At 36.0% G+C, this 23,869-nt stretch overlaps 1 protein-coding gene across 1 annotated transcript; it reads left to right on the top strand.

The window, feature by feature from the left end:
• Positions 1-7,937: 7,937 nt before the first annotated feature.
• On the top strand, positions 7,938-8,747 carry LOC136808853 (uncharacterized). Its single transcript, XM_067065417.1, has one exon. It carries the CDS (start codon positions 7,938-7,940, stop codon positions 8,745-8,747), a length of 810 nt encoding a protein of 269 aa, XP_066921518.1.
• Positions 8,748-23,869: the final 15,122 nt, after the last annotated feature.

Consider the following 23,869-nt stretch of genomic DNA (forward strand, 5'->3'; position numbering starts at 1 on the left):
AATAACTCAGGAAAGACAATGATTAGAGAATTGTTTATTGCCATGACATCATCAAACATACCAATTGAAACATACCACCTGATTCCCTCTTTTCATTTTGGGGCAGAATATGATCACAGTCGTTTTCAACAGTTTGATGCTCAAGAATGTCTAATATATATGCTGTACCAAATTTATGACTTAAATCTAAGTTCCGCACCAGAAGAATCTGTGTTTACCATATCTAGCTTAGAGTCTATATTATGTCAAACCTGTTATAATGCGTCAGAGAAAACTTTATTTGAGACTATGTGCCATATTGAGTTTCCTAATCGTTTCAATCATTATTCTATAAAAAATGAAATTTCGAGACTAGTAAACGATCCACATGGAGAATTGCTCCATGACTTGTATGATTGTGCAAATTGCCCATTCCACACACAGGCCACAAAAAGTAAAACTATTATCAACATATCTGAATATTTGATTGTCTCACTAAAAATATTTTGCTATGATCATGCTTCAAACACTTCAAGAAAATTAGTTCCCAACTTGAATATTGAAACTTATTTTGAAAATACATTGCTAGGGAATCTAAACTTGCAAGCAGTTATTTACCATCATGGTGATACTCCTAACACAGGTCACTATACTGCTGCTGTTAACTATGGGAACATATGGTATTTTGTCAACGATGCAAAAGTGTCAACTATTCCAGATCCCAATTTCAATTGTAAAGTCAATGATCAGATTGTTCCATATTTGTTAATCTATAGAAAATCAAACAAAAAAGAAGGGGCAACACCCAATCAAAATTCATCAACCCTTAATTCAAAAGAAAATAGTATTGTCAAACCACACATTTTTTCATCTCTAACATTGTCTAAGGGAGAGAAAAATACAACATACACAGGCAAAGAGAAACATCGTCAAGACAAAGCTGATAAACTTTTACAGGGAGAATGTAGTATGTATAATGTCACCTTTTTACCACCTATTGAAAATGAATCGATTACAACAAAGAGGAAACGTAGAAAAGCTATGCGAAGTGAAATTAAAGAAAAAAAAATTTGTGTAGAGAAAACCAGCAATAATGATAAGAATACAAAGTCTGATAATATTGAAACATGTCATAATAAATCTAAAATAAATGAATCAAATGCACAAGAAATTCATTTTGAAATTAGTTCTGCTAGTGCGTCTAAAGACTCTTGTCACAACTCAATATGTACATCTCCATCACAAAAGAACAAAGAAATTAACACTAATCTTCCTCTTCATTCTCAGAAGGCTGACCAGAATTTAAAGATAACTTTTCCTCCTGTGTCAAAATCATATCAACAAATACCCATAGGTAAATCAAAAAAGCATCAAGAGATCGTCAAGGAACTAGACATCTTATGTAAAAGTACGTTTCTTCCAAAAAATCCACTTACAACACAGAAAAACGATATACAACTACATCATTCAGATGATAACAATCATGTTCCCTTGCAAAATAATGGAGACATTGAAATGGTTGAACAACCTGAAGTAACAAGCAACGTTATACCTAACTCATTTGTCCACAGTCACGGTGATCTTCAAATCCATGAAAACGTTCTTGTTAAAGAGGCTATGTCAAAATTTATTGAAGGAGAAGACAGCCATACTGTTTCTGAATGTATTACATGCCAGGAAGTCAGGCCAGAATTTTTTTTACAAGTCCCTAAAAAGCAAAAGGATCCTAACTTTTGGCAAGTTCAAGAACAAAGATGTAATAGGTGCAATAATGAATTTCATAAAAAGCAAAAAGGTAATCAAAACCAAGCACTGTTATTTTCAGGAGCTCTGTCCTCTCCTATTGATTGTTTTCATGATGACCAAAGGAATTTGATGCACAATAATCAAAACTTCATTGATGTTCCTCCATTTTTAAAAGGGTTAACTTTTGTTGAAACATTGCTAATTAGAAAAATCTCTATTGCCATTTATGTTCATTGTTTGAAATATGGCATGCTTGCTTCAAAAGGACACGCAGTAGCCATACCTTCAAATTTAAAAATCTTTACAAAACTGCCTCAATTGCCCACTGAGATTGGTATTTTGTTGATTAGAAGTGGTAGCAATAACTCTAAAGCATACATGGCCTCTAGACAAAGGGTTCAAGATGCTCTCAATGGTTTAGTTTTTGGATTTCCTTATTATGGGCTAGACAACCCACAACACGGATACACACAGTATCATGGAAAAGATCATATATCAGGGAGAATTCTGAAAGGTAAATATTTTTTATATCAGCCCAATCCATATTATCATGATGTAACAATTGAACTGGATCGGCTTCTTAACATTCCTGAAAATCATGGTATTGTTGAAGGACTTCCAATAGTTTCAGCTGATAATAATAACACTGAACAGGCTACTGAAGATAGGGGACCAGCACCAGGTCAGTTTGAAAAGCTTGCTGTAGATGAAGAATTAACAACATCTTCAGGATTTGCAGCCCAACTAACCAACTCTGATGCAGATGAAAATGTTAAAAATGCATTACGCCTATTTCTTGGAGAAAATTGCAATATCGAAGAACTTATTGAAACAGGTGTGATAGCCGACATAGGTAAGCTACACAATAACAAAAGGGAAAAACCTATCCCAGAGCTTTCCACAGAGGGATTTTTTACTATGTGCTATCCTCATATATTTGTTAATGGAACCTGTGATTACACTATCAAAGCAGCCAGGAATTTAAAATTTGAGGACTGGATTGATCATATATACTTTTGTAAAGACAATCGTGTACCTGCTCACAGATTCTTACAAGCCGTATATGTATAAAAGTTGCGAAGCGATCGAGGCAGGTCACTAAATTCGCAAGTTGCAAGCAAAAAGATAGAAAGTATTGAATGAGCCCGATAAGTTCTTTTTTCTGGCGTTATAGGAGTCTCACCAAACAAAAATGATTTATACCTTATTACATGAATATAAGTATGGAATTTAACGGCCTTGAAATTAACATGAAACGTCTCCTAATACTCATGTAAGGTAAGTAAAAAATATTCGAAGAAAATTTTAAAATCGCGTCTTTTGTTCGGGAAAGCTTTTCCACCTAAACCTAAAAAGTAAATTATTTTTAATTTTGGTTTTTATTTTGACTCATTTTACTTCCGGTTTTAAATTCCTCGTGTTCGAAAATCGAACTTTCGAATGTTTCAATAAAAACAAACATTCGAATCCCCCCTGCCATAAATAGTTTTTTATTTGTTAGAATTCCAGGGTAGACAGACTTTCCTCAGTAAATGATTGGTGACTCGATGATAGTATTCATGGTTTCGAAGATTTTTACATGTAAATGTTGATATCAAATCTAGCCTTTATTTTAGAGTCCCTAGCATACAACCAAAACCCAATCAAAACAAAAGAATCCTTGGGGTCAAGCACTATCCGGTTTAAACACCAGTTGGTCTATTGAGACAGGGATGTGAATTACTGTACTGAGGAATTTAATCTTTAACAACCATACCCAGTTACGAGTTAGAAATATTGTATCAAGTTACATCATTATTTATACACAAATATTTAAAAGTTGAAGTGCTATAATTATAATAAAACTATTAGTGGTATGAAATCCTAAAGCGGGATAAATATATAAAGAAAAACCAGAGAAAAAGAACTAAAATTTAAGAAGATTCCTACAATTCCTTCAACCAGGGTTTGATTCAACAATCAAGCAAAAAACCTCAACATTTTTATAATGGCTGTATTTTCCAAAGTGGTGAAGCCTATATGGTTTTTAATCTTAAATCTGCTCGAGACAAATGTTTGACAGTCTTACCATTGATTTAGGAGCAAACTCTTCACATTAAAATAATTTTATCAGCTGTAGCACAGAAATTTAAAACAGTTAAAAGTACATCATAAAAATCCATAATATCATGTTTTGATAACTGTCAAGATTTGTTCATGGACACATATTTCGATATTTTACAAGTCATTTTCATTTCCAGCAATTTCTAAAATGATTTTTACAATGATATGTTTCCTCAATAGATACTTTATCCTGGCCATCAAATGCATATTTATAACAGCAAGCAACCAGAGCCCACATATTTTCGAGCAGCCAAGTCAAGATTTCAAGAGCAACGACAAACAATCAGTTCTCTTTTCCACTGAATAAGAGGAGGGATCAATTCTTCCAGATTATCTATAACTTGAATATGTTCGTCCCCATTTCAAAGCATGCAAAAAGGCCAAGTTCATGTTCTTGCTCACTCTCTTATATAGTTATATTTGCTTTGCAAAAAAGGTTTTTTCACCACGTACGCAGGTCATTTTTTAGCTTTCCTTTTCTGGAAATGACACAACAGCTCTGTGGAGCCTGTCTTGTCAATGAAACCAGATGAAACAATAAAAATTTCCATCTTCTTTCTTCTGTTCTTTGTCTTTGCTACAGTTTCAGCTTCTTCTTTTCAACCAACATCTTACACCTCTTCAACTTTTTCAAAACATTCAACGTTCGAACGTTTCATTTTTATTTCTCATAAAAAAGTAAACATTCGAAATTGGAAAGATTCGAAGGTTCGAAAGTGTCTGTGTTTTCAATGCTCGAGTCAATGCAGCGACTTCTTAAAAGGGAGCACCATGAGAGCGCAGAGAGAGAGTTTGAGTTTTTTGAACGCTTCGACCGCGCGCTGGTTTTCCGAACCAATCAGCTTTCTGATATTTGAACGCTTCGACCGCGCTCTGGTTTTCCGAACCAATCAGCTTTCTGATATGGAGCGGGAGTAAAGAAGCTAAAAATGTACGGGAACGACAGAATATCTTTTATGGAAGTTGCCCTGACTCGGAGATTTTCGGCGCCGTAGAGTGGTTCTTTTTCTCGACGAAGCCATCCTAAATACAATCTACCAAACCGATATTGTAACGCCTCTTACCTGGACGAAAACAACCGGGATCTGAATACTTAATCTACATTTAACAGATGGGAACTAAATTTTCGTTTTCGTCTTGCGCTCCCCTGGGTATATAGAATTTAAAGGTACATGCACACTATAGCAAAACTGCTTCGCTCATGTATATTCGCTTCGCAAAAATTTCATCTCATGAATATCAGTCTGCGTCAAAAAGCTTTAAATCAAGGAAGTTTTTGCGTTAACCAACAAATTAATGAAAAGCACATAACAAGGGACGAGTTAGTTCAACAACTAGAAAATGAAAACGAGGCAATTCCTCGCAAAATATTATCAATGAGTGCTAATCTAGTTGACACAGCACCATATTGGCGAGAGAGAAAACATGAATTAGACTCACTTTGTTTTTTTATGTTGAAAGAACACCAGGTTTACCCTACTTATTTTGACACCAGTAGCTGTGCTGAGCACCACTGGCCTCAATTGCATAATGTTTTGATCAAATATATTGCTCAAATTAATGGAGAATCAGAAAGTGATGTTAGACTTAAATTTACAAATGATTCCAAGTACCGTCACCAGGTAATATTACAAAACCAACACATTGTCACCTCTTACTTTGATATAAGACATACCAATTATAAAGATACTGTTTTAAAAGACCTGTTTCAATATGAAGAGTTTTGGAGTCGTTATGAATTTGCCAAATCACGAGGCCAAATCCATTCTCACTCATTATATTTTTCAAAACTCCACTATCTAATAGTCAAGGCTATATTATCTCAAGATAAGGATGATCCAGCAGTCAACATTGCCAGTGACTTAGAAAAATGGCTCCAAACCAATGAGTTGAACGGAGAAGGTGTTTTTTCTCCCCAATTTGTTTCTATGCATCCTGCAGGGGGTGCAGTTGAATACTATGAGGATAAACCACCTGAATGGATTCCAAATAAACATCAATGGCCACTACCAGAAGGAACTTTGCCAAATGTAGATGCTAATGTGTTAAAAAAATGTATTCTCTGTCAAACAGATGAAAACAAAGTTAAAGAACTACATAGTGATACAGTTAATAAGGTCATGTTACACTCTTGTAGCTCATATTGTCTCCGCCGGAAAACTGTTACCACAAAGGAAAAAGATGAAAATGGTCAACAGGTTAAAAAAGTTGTTCGATACTGCAGGCATCATTTTGGTGAGTATGATGAGGAAAGTAAAAGATCTTCTGGAAAAGAGACAAATCCTTTTGCAGCTAGACTTACAGAAGGTGAAATACAAAGATATGAAGGGAGAAATGATCATCCTCGGATGGTTCAACATATACGTCTCAGGCTGTTATCCTGGGCAGGGCAATGTGACACCCAACCCATTGTCTCCCAAGACCTTTTAGCACTGATAAGATATATAACTGGATATTGTTGCAAAGGCAACACTTCAACCCAAGAACTGATTGATCTATACAAGCAAATACTGAATAAAGCAGAACCAACAATATCCCTAAAGTCGGTGGCTCAGAGATTGCTTTTAAAGACAGTAGGTTATGTAGACACTCCATCATCTGCTGCTGACTTTATCAATACTAAAAGAAAGTTATACAGCTGCAGCAGAAGATTTAAAAGAGCTGGTATTAGTGGTTACAGAGTGTGTGATCTTAATGCTAATGATGGACAAGTTACAAAGGAAAACAAATTGGATAAATTTCTTGGAGAAGGCAGAAGAAATGAAAATCCTTACCAGACTTTTTATGACTTTCTTAAAAAATGTGATTGCCCAAAGAGATCTCCTTGTGGTAAGGACCATGTTCCTGTTTTTACTGGTTGTCAACGCTTTTGGGTGTGGCCAACTGGTGAAGACTTTTCCAAAGAACTCCTGATGAAGTTCTCACCTGGTACTTGGAGAAAAGTTGAAGATCTTATGAATGGTTTTGATACATATACAGAGTCCTTCTCCGTTTTCCTTGATTCTGAACACTGTCCAGAATCTGTCAAGATGATGTTACAGTTTGCCAAGATAGAATATGATAAAAAGGTTGCAAGACGTGAGAGAAAAAAAACAAAGACAGCAACCACAGGAAGAGATAAATTTCTCGCAATCTACACTTGGAAGTCAAGATAGTCAAGCTTCACAAGACTCTGTCTTTGACACAATGGGAGCCCTTCTCCTTAGAGACATTGCAAGAGAGAACAGAGAATCCATTGAAGAGGCTCCTGTTGACGAGGAAGTGCTATATAGTGGTGGGGATGATTTCGATTGGCACACAAATGGTTTAAGATGGTTTGGTGTTGAATCTCTTTCTGATGCTCAGATTGAAGAAACTAAAATGTGGCTATCAGACGTATCGAAGCAAGCCAATGAAGCTTTTCTTAGAGAAGGAAGACTTTGTACTTTGCCAGATGTAGACCCAAAATTAGTGAACCACATTCAAATGCTGATTGTTAATTACAATATAAAAATTCTATTAGAGTATGCCAGAGGTAATTTTTCTGTTGGGTACGAGAATTGTAAAAGACTTATTGTTCAGGGCCCAGCAGGTACGGGCAAATCACAGATTGTGAAAATCGTCACCCGTCTTGTTCGCCGCATTTTCAAATGTAATCGATCTGTTTTAAATGTTGCCCCCACAAGTGCTGCAGGTCTGCTTTTACCTGATGGTGGCACCATTCATTCATGTGTTAACATTCCTAGAAAAACAAAAGAAAAATTTACTCTTGCTGACCGCCCCATGTCTGCTGATCAGAGCGACCATTTAAAAACTTTAACACTTGATGACGATAAGAAACAACTCTCTCTCATGTGTCTTAATGCAGACGAAAGAGGAATGGTGGGTCAGTATGTTTTGGCATGGTTCCATCGAAGGTTTTCTGAAATGTCAACCAATCTATTAGACATTGAAAGTTGTGTACCATTTGGATGTATTCCCACTTTTAACTTTTTTGGTGATATATTTCAATTGAGAGCAATTGGGGAACGCAATCTATTTGATAAAGTCCTTGAATCAACTGAACCAATTGATATAGCAGGTGCACTCGTTTATAAAAATTTGAAGATGTTTTTGTATTAGAAGAAATCATGCGCCAACAGCCCAACCAATCCGCATTGCTGAGACGCTTAGACAATCTACGAATCGGTAATGTAACCAGAAAGGACTGGGAGGAAATAAATCAACGATGTTATGATAATTTATCTCCTGAAGAAAAAAAGAATTTCGATGATGAAACTTCAGATGTTATTTGCTTAACAGAAACATGGAAGGAGGCAAATTGTTACAACCGTTCTGTTTTAAACTCAAAATATCATAATAATGAGAGAGTTGTAAATGCTGAATTCAAAAGCACTGGCTATGGAAAACACCACAACACTGCAAAAGAGTCCTTGTCGCAAATACCCAACAGGACTGTCATTGCTGTTGGATGTAGAGTTATATTGACACGAAATCAAGGTTGTATGACCAGGCTTGGATTAAACAATGGTGCTATTGGAACAGTTATTAGTATTATCTATAAACCTAATGTCAAACCACCACAGATGCCAGAGATTGTTATTGTTGACTTTCCAAGATACAAAGGACCAGTTTGGGATGAACACCACCCTACCTGGGTTCCAATCACAGCCAATATTGTCACTTGTGAAGATGTTAAGAAATGTTGTAAGCGTACTGGCTTTCCATTGATAACAGGTTATGCCATCACTATTGCAAAATCTCAAGGTATGACAATAGGGCCAAACCAACAAGTCACTAATGTTATAATTAAATTGTCTTCTGAAACTACGATGGAACAGTTAAACTGTGGAACATCTTACACTGCTTTTTCACGTGTTACACAGGATGAAGATTGGTGTTTAGCGGAATCAGTACCATTTTCAAGGTTGGAATACTGAACCGAAACCCACAACTAAAACTAAGAAAGGAAGAGGAAAAACGACTGCAAACCTCTCTGCAAAGACAAAATCAGAAAATATGTGCTCTATTGAACAATACTTACAATTACTCAGAGAAGTTGATTCTTTTTGTGATGATGGTATATATGATGCCAATTGTACAGTACCTAATTGTTCTAAATGCGTGATACACAAAAATTGAGGTAAATTTCAAGTGCATGATTAACACTGACAAGGAAATAAATGGATGTGGATTTTTTTATAAGACATGTCTTTTGTACAGTTCACGCTAATAAAATGATGACATTTGTGGAGATTGTCGGAGTTGGGCATTTATGTTAAAATGCATGTCTGGAAGGGTGGTTGGGAGGCCCAGACAAATTAAAATGTTTTTGAGTGTATGTCTCACTCTTCTTCAAACATTGCACCATCTTATATGTTAAGAAGATTTGTGCACCACACCTTTTGAATATCAAAATAAGAATTATAAAGTAATCGGGTGTGGAAGTAGCATCCATTATGATATGTTAAAGCAGTCTGACAAAAAAGTCAACTTGCTAAGGATGTGAAAATTAAGAGTGTGTGTCCCACTCTCACTTCATGAATGAATCACACCATCTCATATGTTAAGCAGATGTGAATGTGTACCACATTGATGTTAGATGTGGAAGTAGCATCCATTATGATATGTTAAAGCAGTCTGACAAAAAAGTCAACTTGCTAAGGATGTGAAAATTAAGAGTGTGTGTCCCACTCTCACTTCATGAATGAATCACACCATCTCATATGTTAAGCAGATGTGATGTGTACCACATTGATGTTAGATGTGGAAGTAGCATCCATTATGATATGTTAAAGCAGTCTGACAAAAAAGTCAACTTGCTAAGGATGTGAAAATTAAGAGTGTGTGTCCCACTCTTACTTCTTCGAAACAATGCATATTATCTCATATGTTTAGTAGATGCGAATTTTTACTCTTTTGTAATTGTAGTCCATTCGCTTTATACGTACACTCTTTTTACCTACCATGTGGAAATCATTCTCAAAGGGATTAGTCAAATTATGCCGACATGCTTTGTTTTACAGTAGCAAAAAAGAGTGCACGTTTAAAGCGAATGGACTTTTGACCTTTTTTATTGTCTAATTTAGACTTTTATTTGGTACAGAGGAAACTTTTTTAAAGGGTGATGTCATTTATTTAAATCACTGAGCTACATTCTTAACCCTCCATGAGGAAGTCTCCAAACCCCACCCATTCAAAGCAAATTTGTTAAGTTTATGAAATTTGATAATAGCCGCACTACTCAAGAACCGACGCTCATATTTAAAATGAAAATTTCTTTTGATGCTACTACATTAATGGGGTACCATATCTCGAGAAACACAGATCATATGGCTGGTCTAATTTAATGTTTAAATACAGCTCAGTAATTTAATAATTTAAATACACAATATTAAATTCTTAAAGATACAGTGTAACCTACTTTCTTTTTCAGAAATAAAATGAAAACAGTAATGCAAAGATACAACAGATTCTTCTGCGAACGCACCAAAGACGGCAATCAACATCAGCAACAGCAACAAGATTTAAGGCAAGTCCTCGAACAAAGGGTTCAAGAACAAGTCGATCAATTGCATGAACAACATAAAAATTCAATTGAATCAATCCAAAACAAGCACAGACAGGATATTGAACAATTGCTGACTAGATTTGGGAACGCTGGTGAGGGTAGTGAGAATGACCACACGGATGGAGATTTCCTCCTTGAAGAGACGCCTGAAAATAACGATGAACAAGAAACCCCGGATGAACCAGTTGTGAGTAAAATTTACGATATTAAAGAATCAATTGAGACCATGGTTTTCTTGCACCGAAACGTTGAAGTGCCAAATGTCAAAACCATCTATTCTATACCCTTTGAACTTGACCGTGTAACCGGTACTCTACTTTATGTTTAAGTAAATTTGATATTCTTTTTAAGGAACTTACACGTGCCGATTTTGATGAGTATCGTCTGGACCATCCCGGGCCAATGTCAACCAGCGCCTTCAATAAATGGAAGAGTTTGGGAGGCAAAGACGCTTCTTGGTTTGTTTGGCGGGTGGGACGAAGAAATCGGGGTAGGGGTGGAAGGGGTAGAGGTGGTCGGGGCAGGGGTCGTGGTTTAGGTCGAGGTCGGGGTAGAGGTAGAGGGGGTATTGCTACGGGTAGAGAGGATGATGTAGTGGGAAGGGATGAGAGAGGGAGAGGGGGTAGTGTAGTGGGTGCTAGAGGGGCTAGAGCTGACAGGGGGGTCGAGGTAGAGGTGGTAAGGGGGGAGAGATTTCCAGGGGTGTGAGAGAGGGTAGAGTTGGGAAATTTTGGGAGAGGGATTTTGGAGGGAGGGTTATTTTTAATTTACAGGTGGAGAAGGGTGGTGTTGGTATCAATCATCTTTGATAGCTGATTGATACGGTGCATTCAAACTTAATGAATTATTTATTGAAAATCTTCGTATACACAATCATACCCTTCTTTACCTGTGAATTTTAAATATTTATGTTCAGTGATGCATTTACAGTATTTCATTTTATAAAAAAATTTGAAGAAGCCCTCAGCTAGAATTCGTTTAGCATTAAAGGATAAGGAAAAGAATTTAGCTTTTTCGAGAACTTATATTTGATAGTTGGTAAGTAATAAACGACAGATAGTTAAATCCCAGAAAATCTTGAAAGTAAACCCTTGTTTTAAATATTTCATTTTTGTACAGTCCTACTTTTCTGTCTCAACTTTGGAAGTTTTAGCCCCTAGCTCAGCAAGATGATTTTAAGTCTCTCATAATAATGCTTTGAGGAAAAGTAAATTATTGTATAGTCTCCTGTGCAAGGTTCACACAGGTTTAGGTTAGATTTATTATATAGTTTCCTGTGCAAGGTTCACACAGGTTTAGGTTAGATTTATCATATAGTCTCCTGTGCAAGGTTCACACAGGAAAGTAAATTGATGCTTAATAGAAATCAGCGAGGTAAGAACTTATATACCGTTAGTTGTTTAGTTCTTTACATTTTTTTTACTAGTTTTAAATTTGACCTTTTTGGGAAGTGGTAAACTGCTAATGAAAATTTTTAATCCTAATTTGTACATTATATAGCTTGCAATGTGTTTGATGTCTATTTGCATTTATGGGCATAATGTTCTACTTCTTATGCATTCTAAATTTTTAATTTGTTTTCTATATTATAGCAAATAATATAATTATTGAGATGATTCTTTCTAACGTCACGAAACAAATTTTAAAAGGTATGAAATATCCTTTCACCTTGTAATACTGAGAAAAAAAGGATTTAGTAACCGTTTGAGCCATAGAAAGTTTGATCTGTAGGCAAAATCATGTGAGACTGAATTTATCTTTAAAGGCATTTAACATCTCGAGGTACGACATAACAAGAGTCGAATGTTCATACTTTACTTATTCGTTACAGAAATGTCGGTGGTACATGGCATGACACAAGGAAAAAAGATTGACTCACATGGCAAGATAAGAAAAGTTATTCATGCACATGGGTGTAAAGAGTGGTAAATTTTGATTACTGACACATATCTACTTTATAGAGCCCTTTTAAACTTTGTAGCTAGTAAAAATGAGATCTCTGTCTGAACTGCACGTTTTTTTTCTTTGTCTTTAGGAATACAAGGAAAGTTTTCATGAGTGCTATAATGTAAAATCTCGATTTCTCATTTCAGTATCGCATTTTTATATGACAGTGGCGTTTTTAAAGATCAAAAATGTTTAACGTAACAACTACTTCCGACTGGTAAACTAGTTATATTTTGGCTGTATGATACATCAACAAGACCTAAAGAGAGGTAAATACACGCTTTTCTATAATTATAGTGTTAATTGGCTGAGGGTGAGTGTTATTCTCATTTTCTATCGTTCTAAATAATAGGCCTATTGTTCGAAACCTCCGAAATCTCACCCTGATATTCTGATAAAAGTTTTCCTATAAAAAAACGTGTAGACCGATCACATACCTTTTCATTTCTTATATGGATATTTTGCTAGTATGACAGATGGCTGCTGACTACGCTGTTAAAAGGAAATATTAGTGCAGTGATAAAATAATCAATGTGGATCTTCTTTAGAAATGTAGATGTGATATTTTTTTCATTCCAATTTATTAATTATTTCTTAATTTAAGGAAAGTGCTGGCATTTTTGTCTGTAATGTAAAAAAAACGTTGTAGACCGACCACATACCTTTATCATTTCTTGTATGGATATTTTGCTAGTATGACAGATGGCTGCTGACTACGCTGTTAAAAGGAAATATTAGTGCAGTGATAAAATAATCAATGTGGATCTTCTTTTAGAATGTAGATGTGTATTTTTTTCATCCCAATTTATTAATTATTTCTTAATTTAAGGAAGTGCTGGCATTTTTGTCTGTAATGTAACTTTTATTTCTTTCATTTCAGTTACGTTTCACCCTTGGTGTTCAAAATCTAGATTGTTTCGCCCTTATGACGAGAAAGAGCATCGAAAATTAAATAACTTGATTTATAACTGGATGTCGAAAACTCTTCACGAAATACACGCGTAATTCCTGTGGAGACTACTGGAAATCGACACTTTCTCAAGTGAGTTACGGCATGTCCAAAGAAAAAGTGAACCAGTTCCACTCACTTTCAAAATGTCAAACATAGCTGGAAAGAAGCGCCTTGTGATGTAGATCAACGTGATAGGTGTATGAAAAATTTTAGTTAAGGCTATAAGAAGTTATAGCCCAAAAACCTGTATTATGACGTCATAAACATTACATAACATTACGTCATAAAACTAAAAATTTTAATTTCTCGTGAACTAAAAGTCATATAAACGTCAAATTTTGACCACAAATAGATATTGATGTAAAAAAAATTATAAGTTAAAAAAATTTTGAAAAAAATGATGACGTCATTTTTTATAGCCAAAAATCGAAAATAGCTTAAAAATGCTGACGTCATCATTTTTCAGGAGATTTTGAAAATTTAACTTCTAGAGAATTACGATATATTTGTTCTGTCAAAATTTCATATTGATATCATTAATAATTTATGAGTTATTTAAATTTTAAGTTTCGTGACGTAATGTTACGTAATGTTTATGACGTCATAATACAGGTTTTTGGGCTATAACTTCTTATAGCCTCAAGTTAAATTTTTCATACACCTATCACGTTGATCTACATCACAAGGCGCTTCTTTCCAGCTATGTTTGACATTTTGAAAGTGAGTGGAACTGGTTCACTTTTACCTTGGACATGCCGTAACTCACTTGAGTTTTTATAGAGCCGTATACCCTTCATATACTCTGGAGGCGCGTAAATTTAATTTATAATCAGACAATTGAATATTATTTGTATTTTAACTATTGTTCAGAATGATTATTAATTCTTAAGACAAGATGTTCTAACTGGAATCGTTCTGCTTTTATTCAATCTGGAGTACAGAACTGCAATCGTTCAAACAAAGCTCTTGCTCCCCTAATTACCCACCCCCTATTTATAAACACCTCCTTGAATAAACGTCTTTCCGAAAGAAATAATTACTTAAATACTCACAATTAGTGCCGAAATTTTTTGAGAAGTTCCTTTAAGTAGTAATTGAAATCGAGTGACAGGCTGTGTTTTTCGAAATTAGTCCTGTGATTGTTTCGTTATTTTAAAACAAATTTTCGTGATTTTTTGAAATTTTTGAAGTTAATGATCCACCCTTAGACACACAGGGTGGGTCTAATATCCACCCAAGCAAAACGCCCACCCCCTTCTCTTCTTTGCTGTGGTTTTTACTAATTTTTCGGATAAAGAAGCAACAAAAAACTAAAGGGGTGGAAGATTTCGAAATATACTTATCGAGAGACTATTTACTTCTCTTGCGAATGATTTAAAATTTTGCTTGCAACTTGCGAATTTAGTGACCTGCCTCAATCGCTTCGCAACTTTTATACATATACGGCTTGTAAGTCTTTCTCTTTAGTTGGTGGTTCCTTATTTGAAAGGTCTTAAAAAGGGAGTAACCCCTTCTGCTAATGGATATTGGAAATGGACGGATGAAATCAAAGATCCTAACTATTGTTATGTCCAATCTATGACTTTCAGTCATTTGTTTTCTTTGATGTTATACAGAGTGGGGGTAAGGAATTCAAACGCTCAATTAGTTTCTGATGCCAGAGTGAATATGTCACAGCTTTCTTTCGGAAGGAATCATCCGATCTATCAAAATATTGTTTACTTAGATAGTCTCGATGATGTGTTAATGCCTTCTGAAATAAGTGATGTTAAAAAGAAATACATATCATGATTACGCACTGGCAATGTTGGTAAATCTCAAGGAGATTCGAAGTCTTGGCTCAAAATGGCTGGAATACCGAAAAAACAACATTGGCTTAGAGTGTTTAGAAATCTGGACCAATTGAACGAAGTGAGTCTTTTGAAGCTTAAGTAGGAAATCTTTTTCGTTTTTTTTACTATTTACACCTCGATTTACACGTTTTCTGTTTTCTATACAAATAAAATATCTCTTTTCAACCTAAACATAAAATAAAAGTTTTTCGTGAACGCAAGGAACGGAATCGTTTTTATTTTCAACGGCGATGGTTTTTATATTTAAACGCATGGTCCGCAGCAGGTTTATTTGGCTTTAAACCCAAGCCTGCACAGTTAGCATGTGCCCAGTAATTGCATACCCTTGCATCGCAACCAATCCACACAGTTTTTTTTAATACCATTCAATTTTCTAAATTGTGTGTCTTCCTCTGATTTCCATATAATGTTGCATTTTGTGTTTGCACAAGTTGAAACTTTTGATTTAGTTAATACCCTTGGAGCAGGTTTCAAACACGCTGGAGTCTTGATGGTTGCAGGTTTTTTGGCCGCTTTGACTGGTGCTTTCCTTTTTGCCTTTGCCTTTTCTTTTGGAGACTTCTCTTTCGCAGGGCTTTTTTCCCTGGAAGATTGTGAACACGCTGGGGTCTTGGTGAGATTGGTCTTGGTGCTGGCGCGATCTTTTTGGGTGTATTCCTGTGTTGTACGGGTTTAGAAAGATACGACCGACCCCTCTGAATTCCCACATCTCGCCATTTCTTTTGCTCAACTTCTTTTTTAGGATAGTGGTACACTTTACCATTTTCAGCTGTGATGCTTATTCTCACCACAGCATTACAGGTGCTTTCGACTTCTTCAGCCTAAATTATATTTTAACATGAATTTATTTTAGCTGAGGCAAAAATTGATACCGAGTACGACGAAGGGAGAAAACTATGATACTACCCCCCCCCTAATAGGGGCTAATAGGGTATTAATAAAACTGTGAAAAATGGTATAAAGCAAAAACGTATCGATGTATACACCGAACTGATCGAGTGTGTTGATGAGTACCGAATCTTTGGCAGTTGCAACATCAAATGATGGTGAAGAATTGCTTACTGGTGAAGAAGTATGAATAACTTCAATAGAAAAGATTGCCTACCTTTTTTAAGATCGTCTTTTTTTACTCTTACAAAAAGTCACTTGTCTATCTCTCTTGTCTGGTATAAGAAAAGTTGACATCTTCCCCTTATGATGGGGCTTCTTTTCTGAATAGAAAAAAATAAGGTCGGAAATTATTTTATCAATTGTGATGTTGCCTTTTGTTTAAACGAAGATGTCAGCATAAGAACAAAATATTTATACAGGACCTTTATTGATTTAAATTTAATAATTCTAGAAACTGCTCATCAGTAGATTACCTTTAAATTCTTCCCGGATCTCAATTTCATCTTCTGTTTCAAAGCCATCATCATTGCCACCAACTTCATCAAAGATTATTTTTTCTTCTCGATCCACAGGAGTACATTCACTGTCAGGAACAACCTGGTGCATAGAAGCAGGATCCAAGTCAGGAGCATCGTCAGGAACAACATTTATCTGGGCATCAGAAGCCAACACGGGATCCTTAACTTCACTTTCATCCATAAAGAATAGGGCCCCTTTTTCAATTTGAAAACCATGTTCGATTAACTTTTGGCGTACTTTCTCGATGGTTTCGTCATCAGCCATTTCGGTGCTGTTGTTGTTGTTGCTGTTATTTTGTTCCATGTTTTTTAGCATTTTGGTTAGTATTATTTTTACTTGATTTCCTGAAATGAAAAAACAAGTGATACGTGTCCTGAATTCATTTCCCATTTAAATATGATTTATAGAATTATCATTAAAAGTAAAGTTAAGTACGTCAATGACCTCTTGCACAAAAACGGCATGGTGAAATTCGAAATCGTGCGGTCAATCGGTAGTAAATTTTGAGAGTATCAATATTGAAATCGTAAGAACTAGCACTTTTGCCGACAGAATTACCCAGAAACTTTTTAAAAAATTATGTTACCCGAAATGGTAACAGTTACTCGATCCGGAAACTTTTTTTTACCCGTTCGAGTAACGTTACTCGATCGGGAAACTGTTGCCGTTTCGGGAATATTCCCGTACTGCTAGTATCGACGGGCAAAAGGTCTTTTCAGTAAAAAAGTCTCTTAAAAGTGACGGTCTACGTCTTGGGCTACTGGTCTTCAAATGGTCCTCTTTGAAAAGGAAAAAAAAAAAAAAAAAAAAAAAGTAAGTCAAAATACATACAACTGTATGTTCGTTTGACATTGTTTGTTTAAGTTTAGTTTCATGATAGATCATGATAGATTCTCGCAAAGCAGGGTTTAGTTGTAGTTTCGAAAGATAAGCATTGACATCTAGGAACACCGTAAAGGTGAATCGAGCTGAAAAAAAAATCAAACCCAATTTTTGAGTAGCATAAATTTCTATGAAAAGTATCAAATTTTTAATTAAATCTCAAAAAGAAGAAATTCTTTAATGAATAAAGATTGACAAATAAAGAATAGACTTATCCCTTTCAAAAATTCAATGCAACTTGACTCAGTGGTATCAATCAACAACTCGAAAAGTATTCCAAACCTTTTTTTTGCAGTTGATAAATAGTTGCAGTTGATGATTGAGTTCCACCATGGTCGCTACAATCTTGTCAATCACTTTAGAAATTGACGTTTTTGGTTCAGACACTGAAGGTGGGATTTCGTCTGACGTATCGTTAACATGGACCAGTCCATCAGTCGATATATTTCTGCTGGCGTTTGTAAAAGATCTCGTAATGTTTCCATCCCCACAGTAGAGACGGCAAGGTTTCATCATATTGTTTTGACATAACTCTAAAGCATCTTCTTCCTTCATCAAAGGGTTGGCTGTCTTAAAGCAATGAAGCATACTTTCGAAGGTCAGGTCTTTGATGCACTTTTGATTATGGTCCTGATCAAATAGAATTATAAAATAAATAAAATGTGCGCTACAAAAGATTTTGGACTTAAGCCATAAGAAACTAGTCATTACTTCTACTTGAAACTTCCTCAATTTTTTCGGCTAAAAGTACCGGGTGACCCACGGAAAAGTTCGGACGTTTCTCGGCGTCTTGAGGCCGAACAAATGTCCCAAAGTGCTTGGAGTTTTATTATTTAGAAAGTAGATATCCTAACTTAAAATCCGAGCCATTACTTTTTAAATTTGACGCACAAGTTCCCTAGTTATGAGCTTTTAAACTCAAAATTCACTTTTCAGAAAGTGTAAAAAACAGGTAAAAAAGGGGTATCAAATTAGGTATTTTTAGACGTTTTTGATATACAGTTTTTGAGAAAATTCCTTGAAAGTGCCAATTTTGATAAAAACTAGTCTTGGTTTAAACAAAAACTACTTTAAAAGGTGTTTTTAATAATTATTAATGTCATAAAACTCGTTAAATAAGTCAATTTATAAGAGATTTTCTAATTGATTGCATTAATTTAATACCTCTTTTTTACGTGTTTTTTACACTTTCCGAAAAGTGAATTTTGAGTTTAAAAGGTCATAAGTAGAGAACTAGTTAGTTAAATTTAAAAAGTGATAGCTCAAATTTTAAGTTAGGATATCTACTTTTTAAATACCAAAATTCCGAGCACTTTGGAACATTTGTTCGGCCTCAAGACGCCGAGAAAGGTCCGAACTTTTTCGTGGGTCACCCGGTACGTAACATTTTTAAGGATCTTATTGAGCACTACAAAAGAGAAAAATTGTTAAAACCTAAACAAAAGCGAAACGAAATAAAGATTTTAAATCTTTACGATCTGTTTCAAGTGAACAGATAGGGTCATCTCTTCAGCACTTTTCTTCTCAGTGTCTTTAGGTTTACTGCTTGATCTCAAAGGTTTGATCTCAAAGTTAATTTTGGTGGTGTTATGGAATTGCTGCTTAATTTTGGTCAGATTAAGTTTACTTCCATGGAAGATGAAATATGAGATAGATGCTCGGAAATTAGGTTTTTTTGACTGGCTGTTCTTAGACTGGTTTCTTTGCATTTGACTCCGTCTCGGAAACACAAGAAATGAAAAATTTAATTTCCATATTTGCCAATGCATTGTCCAACCTATGCTTTATGTCTGTAACCAGAAGCCCGTTATTATCTGTCAGCATCACAGGACATGCAGTAACAGTATCCGTCTTTTTTATCTAAAATGGAGAGAGGATGTTTTAGGATATAGTTTTGAATACCATGGATAAAATCAGGAATTTATGAAACGAAAAATAATAAAATAAAACTATACTCATAAATTAATTGCTACTCACCAATGGAAGGATATTACATTCTGAAAGGGGCGATTGTCTGGTCGTTCAGTTGTCGAGCTGGATTTGCCATTATTTTGTCAGTAGAAAAAATATAACCGTGTTCTACAGTTTTTGTTTTTGATTTTTTTTTGCCGTAAAAACAAGTTAAAGTGAAAAAGGTGGAGCAGGGAGCGCGCGTTTTGTTTTGGTCGATTAGAGTGTAGCTTAAGCTTAAGCTAGACTCTCTCCCTACCTTTGGAGAAGGCTCACTTTTCCTCCACTATAACTTGTTGCTGAAACGGATTTTTTTTTAGTAAACTTCAGCTTCCTTTAGTCGAAATGAGGTGTGATCCGGTGGCACAGAGCTCCGAACCAACCAGACCAAGCTTAAAATGCTTAACATGATTTATTTGTATAAAAAAATATATAAATCTATTATCCGGATGGTCAGTTTTGGAGTTGTGCAAAAATAGAATAGATCGACACATGCCCGACGACTCTGGCTCTATCGCCAACGTTTGTCCGGTTGTTTTTCGTATTTCCGCATGTTGAGTCCGTTTAATCCGTTTCGGAAGGTTCTTTGTCTATGCTGTTGAGCGCACAGTTGCTTTGATGACGTAGTCATACATTTTTTCCCGTCTTAACGCCCCACAACTTGAAGAACCCTAGACGATGCTATTGTCCGTTTAAAGGTCAGTAAACGCGAGAAAGAGTTAGGGCGTCAGGGCGGTTTAAGGGAAAAAAGTGGCGGTAGAGTTTTGGAACAAAACGGACGATACCAATTTGGCGTACCTCAATATAAAAATCCTTGCCTGACCGACCTCTGAGACAGGTCGGCGGGTTTTCGAGATTTTACGTTTGCGTTTTTTGTTCGAACTGAGTGCAAACAGCTAAACGTTTGAGCAAGATGGCTGATGAAATTTCACTCAGATTGTTTTTATGAGATTTATTTTCATGGTGGAGAACAATTATTTCTACTTTTATTAGTCTTTTTTATGCATGAATTTTTGTGTACAGGATATAAGTCTTTAGTGTGTCAGTAGGGATTCGATTCCTCAAGATTTGCTTATGGAAAAATCTTTTTGAATATGTACAACAACCTGACTGACTTTCCCCTGAAGATTCCATTTTAATCAGGCAAGGTATGTTTTCCATTCTTCCCATTCCTTGAAATTTTCAGCTTGTGCTTTTATGTGGTTTATGAGCATGAGCAAGTAATTTTCACATATTCTCACTCTATTCTCAACTACTTTATACCTCAAACTACTTATTGATTTTTGATTGAAAATACTTTCCTTCGTGTACTATTTTTTCATGTTTGCTTCTAATCTATTCTATGTCCCTAAGTTTCTAGGAATAGAACCTTTTATTCTTCTTATTTATTGGGTGTTCAGATTGCCACTTCACTGGACATATGTTCACAGGGAAATGTGTAAAATGATACTAAATGTACAGCAAGTGTGGTGTCTTTGAGTTAAATTAGTTAAAAAGAAAAATGAAGGTTGGAAGTAAAAAATATTAACAACAAACCTGTTAGTCTTTGTGGTGATTATTTCTGAAGTCAAAGTATGTTAAACATATGAAGCATGGCTCTTAAAATTTAAATACTTGTTGCAAATAAATTGCAAACTAACATTCTAAATTTGAGCTACAAAATAAACCCATAAAGAAAAGAATTTCACTTCAAGAAAAGTAAAAGTTGATGCTGTGCGTTTTCGAATGTTTTTAAAATGGCCGAACCGAATCGTCAATAATACGCAAAGGCAAATCCACGGCTTTTTTTCAGTTTTTTGCTTTTGCGCCAAATTGGTATCGTCTACACTGTAAACATCTACGCCACTGGTTACTCAACCCGAATTTATCACGCCTCTCCTAAACTATTCCCTTTTTTAGTGATCTTGTGTAGACGATAGGATCGTCTAGGAGAACCCATGAAGTATTTTACACGGCCGCCGGGTTGGGGCGGGCTGACAATGTACTTCAACTTGATCCGACGCGAAGCCAAGGTGTCGATCACATTCTAGTCTAGATTTGCGAAACTTGGTGGTGCGAACAGAAATCGGTCACGATCCACTTGTGGTTTACACCACGGAAGATTTTTTCAGAGAGCCGCAAAAATCATATAGTAGCAAACTTCGAAAAAAAGTAATAAGAGCCGCAATGGAGACAAGAGCTTAGATGGTAGCAAAAGCCTTTTCCGGATCACACATGGGTCTTTACTTTTCGCGCAATTAAGGCTGTAAAGCCCGTATACCCCCAAAACTAAAGGAAAAAATATGTACAGTGCGGTTTTTATTCAGTGATTTTTACTATATACAGGTTTGCCTAACACTAAATCTTTAAAGTCGACATGTCCGGCCCTCCGACTATTTGTAAAACAAAAAAGTATAAAGCAAAAATAAAAATTATTTCAAAGATTTCTCCCAAGGCTTAGAAAGTGAACCCTGTGCTTAGGCCAAAAAGGTCACACGCATATTTGGATTTTTGTTCAGAAAGCAAAACAGACCTCCGCACAATTCTACAGATCTTAGAGAACAAAAAGAGGCAGGAGTCTTGTTTATTTTCGTATAACAATTTACAGCGTGATGACCACATTTGATGCATTGTTTCAACAGCAAAGCAAGAGGTTTGAGGGTTTCCCAAGGATTAGTTGCACAAAGGATACATTGGGTTCCAGGGGTTTAAGAAGATACAAAATGTCGTCCCGAAGTTCTTGAAAAGAAGAACACAAGAAGATATGTATCGAAGTCTCCTCTACCCTACACTTGGCACAGGTGTTTTTTATCTTAGTATACCTGAACCATCTCGCCATGTTTGACTTACAAAGAATGGCGTCATGTCCTAGCAAATACCTGACGTTCGCGTGCTTGGATGGAGTAGCAAGAGAAAAGGTATTTTCGGAAATGTGCTCCCAGGAAATTTCAAAATCCGCCAAGTCCACCAGAGATCTGATGTAATTCCTAGCTCGGATGGTCCTCTCTAAGGTCTTCCAGTCTTTTGTCACGAAAGTCCTGAGGATGCGGATGTTGCCTCGGAAGGAATTTGTGGCAAAATATTTTTGATGTAAATTAAGAGATTTTTGTGATGTTTGGTTTTTTTTCCAAGAAAAAGCAAACCTATTTTTGGTTTTTGATTGGAATAGAGCTTTGTCCATTCATTTTTCAACCTGTAAATGGTGGAGAAATATGTCCAAAGGGGTGCCCCATCTCTCCCTATTTTCAGGAAGTCTTGAAGTTGGAGAGAGACGCTTTGTTCGTGAATTGGTAAAAGATTTCTCGGGCTATTAGTTCTTGATTCCCAGGTTTCCAAACGAATGGGCAAATGATGCTCATAAGAATTTTGATGTTTTTGTCACTCGGCATGAAAACTCTTTCAACATGCCAAGCTTTTGATAAAATTAAAGTGTTTATTATGGTTATTTTTCCTCGGAGGGAGAGATCTCTGGTGGCTAAGGAACCAACTCTCTCTCTCTAACTTTCCAAATGATCTCCCGCCAGTTTATATCGGCGGATTCTTCGAGAGAGGGAGTGAAATAGACACCAAGAATCTTGGTGTCTGTCTGGTTCCATTTTATTGGAATATTGGGTAAATCTTTTTTATCAAAGGGATGGTTGACATAGATTCCGCGCGTTTTGGATGGACATAGACGCGCGCCTGTGCCAGACATTTTTTTAATAGGTCAAAAAGTGAGTAAACAGAGTCAGTATCCGTGACGATAGGATTAGTATCATCAACATACTGAATCCGCTTAATCACCTTTTGACTCCCCCGGAACATTAGCTCCCCGGATTTCACCATCATTTTGAATAGCCAAACCATTGGTCTCAGCGACCAAGGCGTAGAGAAACATAGATAGGGGACATAGTCCTTGGCGAACTCCCCTTTTTATTGGTATTTTTTTAGTTAGTTGGCCATTGACATTCACAATAGAAACTGGGTGAGTGTACATGGGTCTCACTGCGTCAATGAACAGGGGTGGTAAACCCAATGCTGCCATGACGTCAAACATAAAACCCCAGTCCGCTCTGTCAAAGGCCTTTTCTTGGTCTAGAGAGATTATGTATAAAGGAGTGTGTTTATGATTTGAAAAAGAAATTAATTCACGCACTAAAAGGGGGGCCTAAAAGTGTGTGGTCCTGGATATGGCGACCAGGCACAGCACACACTTGCTCCGGAGACACGAGAACCTTCAAAAGTACACACCTTCCCTCTGTGTCCTTCTCTTCGGAGATGATATGAGGGGTTAATTTTGGATTTACTAAGATGGCACATCCTCGTGAAGTAATAATAAAGCTTTACAGGTTTGCAGGCCACCGTGAAGACACATGGGCCTCTATAAACCGCTCGTACTTTTTACAATGATCTTTTTGAAATATAGTTTTTTTCGCGGGCTCCCCCGGACTTTCCATTTTGTGTTGTCTTCTTTGATTTTAGCATTCATTTTTTCGGCTTCCTTACACCATTCTTTAATTATCTGTCTTTCATTTTTGG

Source organism: Clytia hemisphaerica, unplaced genomic scaffold (genome assembly GCF_902728285.1).
Source record: "Clytia hemisphaerica strain Z4C2 unplaced genomic scaffold, Clytia hemisphaerica genome assembly, whole genome shotgun sequence".
Classification (NCBI taxonomy): domain Eukaryota; kingdom Metazoa; phylum Cnidaria; class Hydrozoa; order Leptothecata; family Clytiidae; genus Clytia; species Clytia hemisphaerica.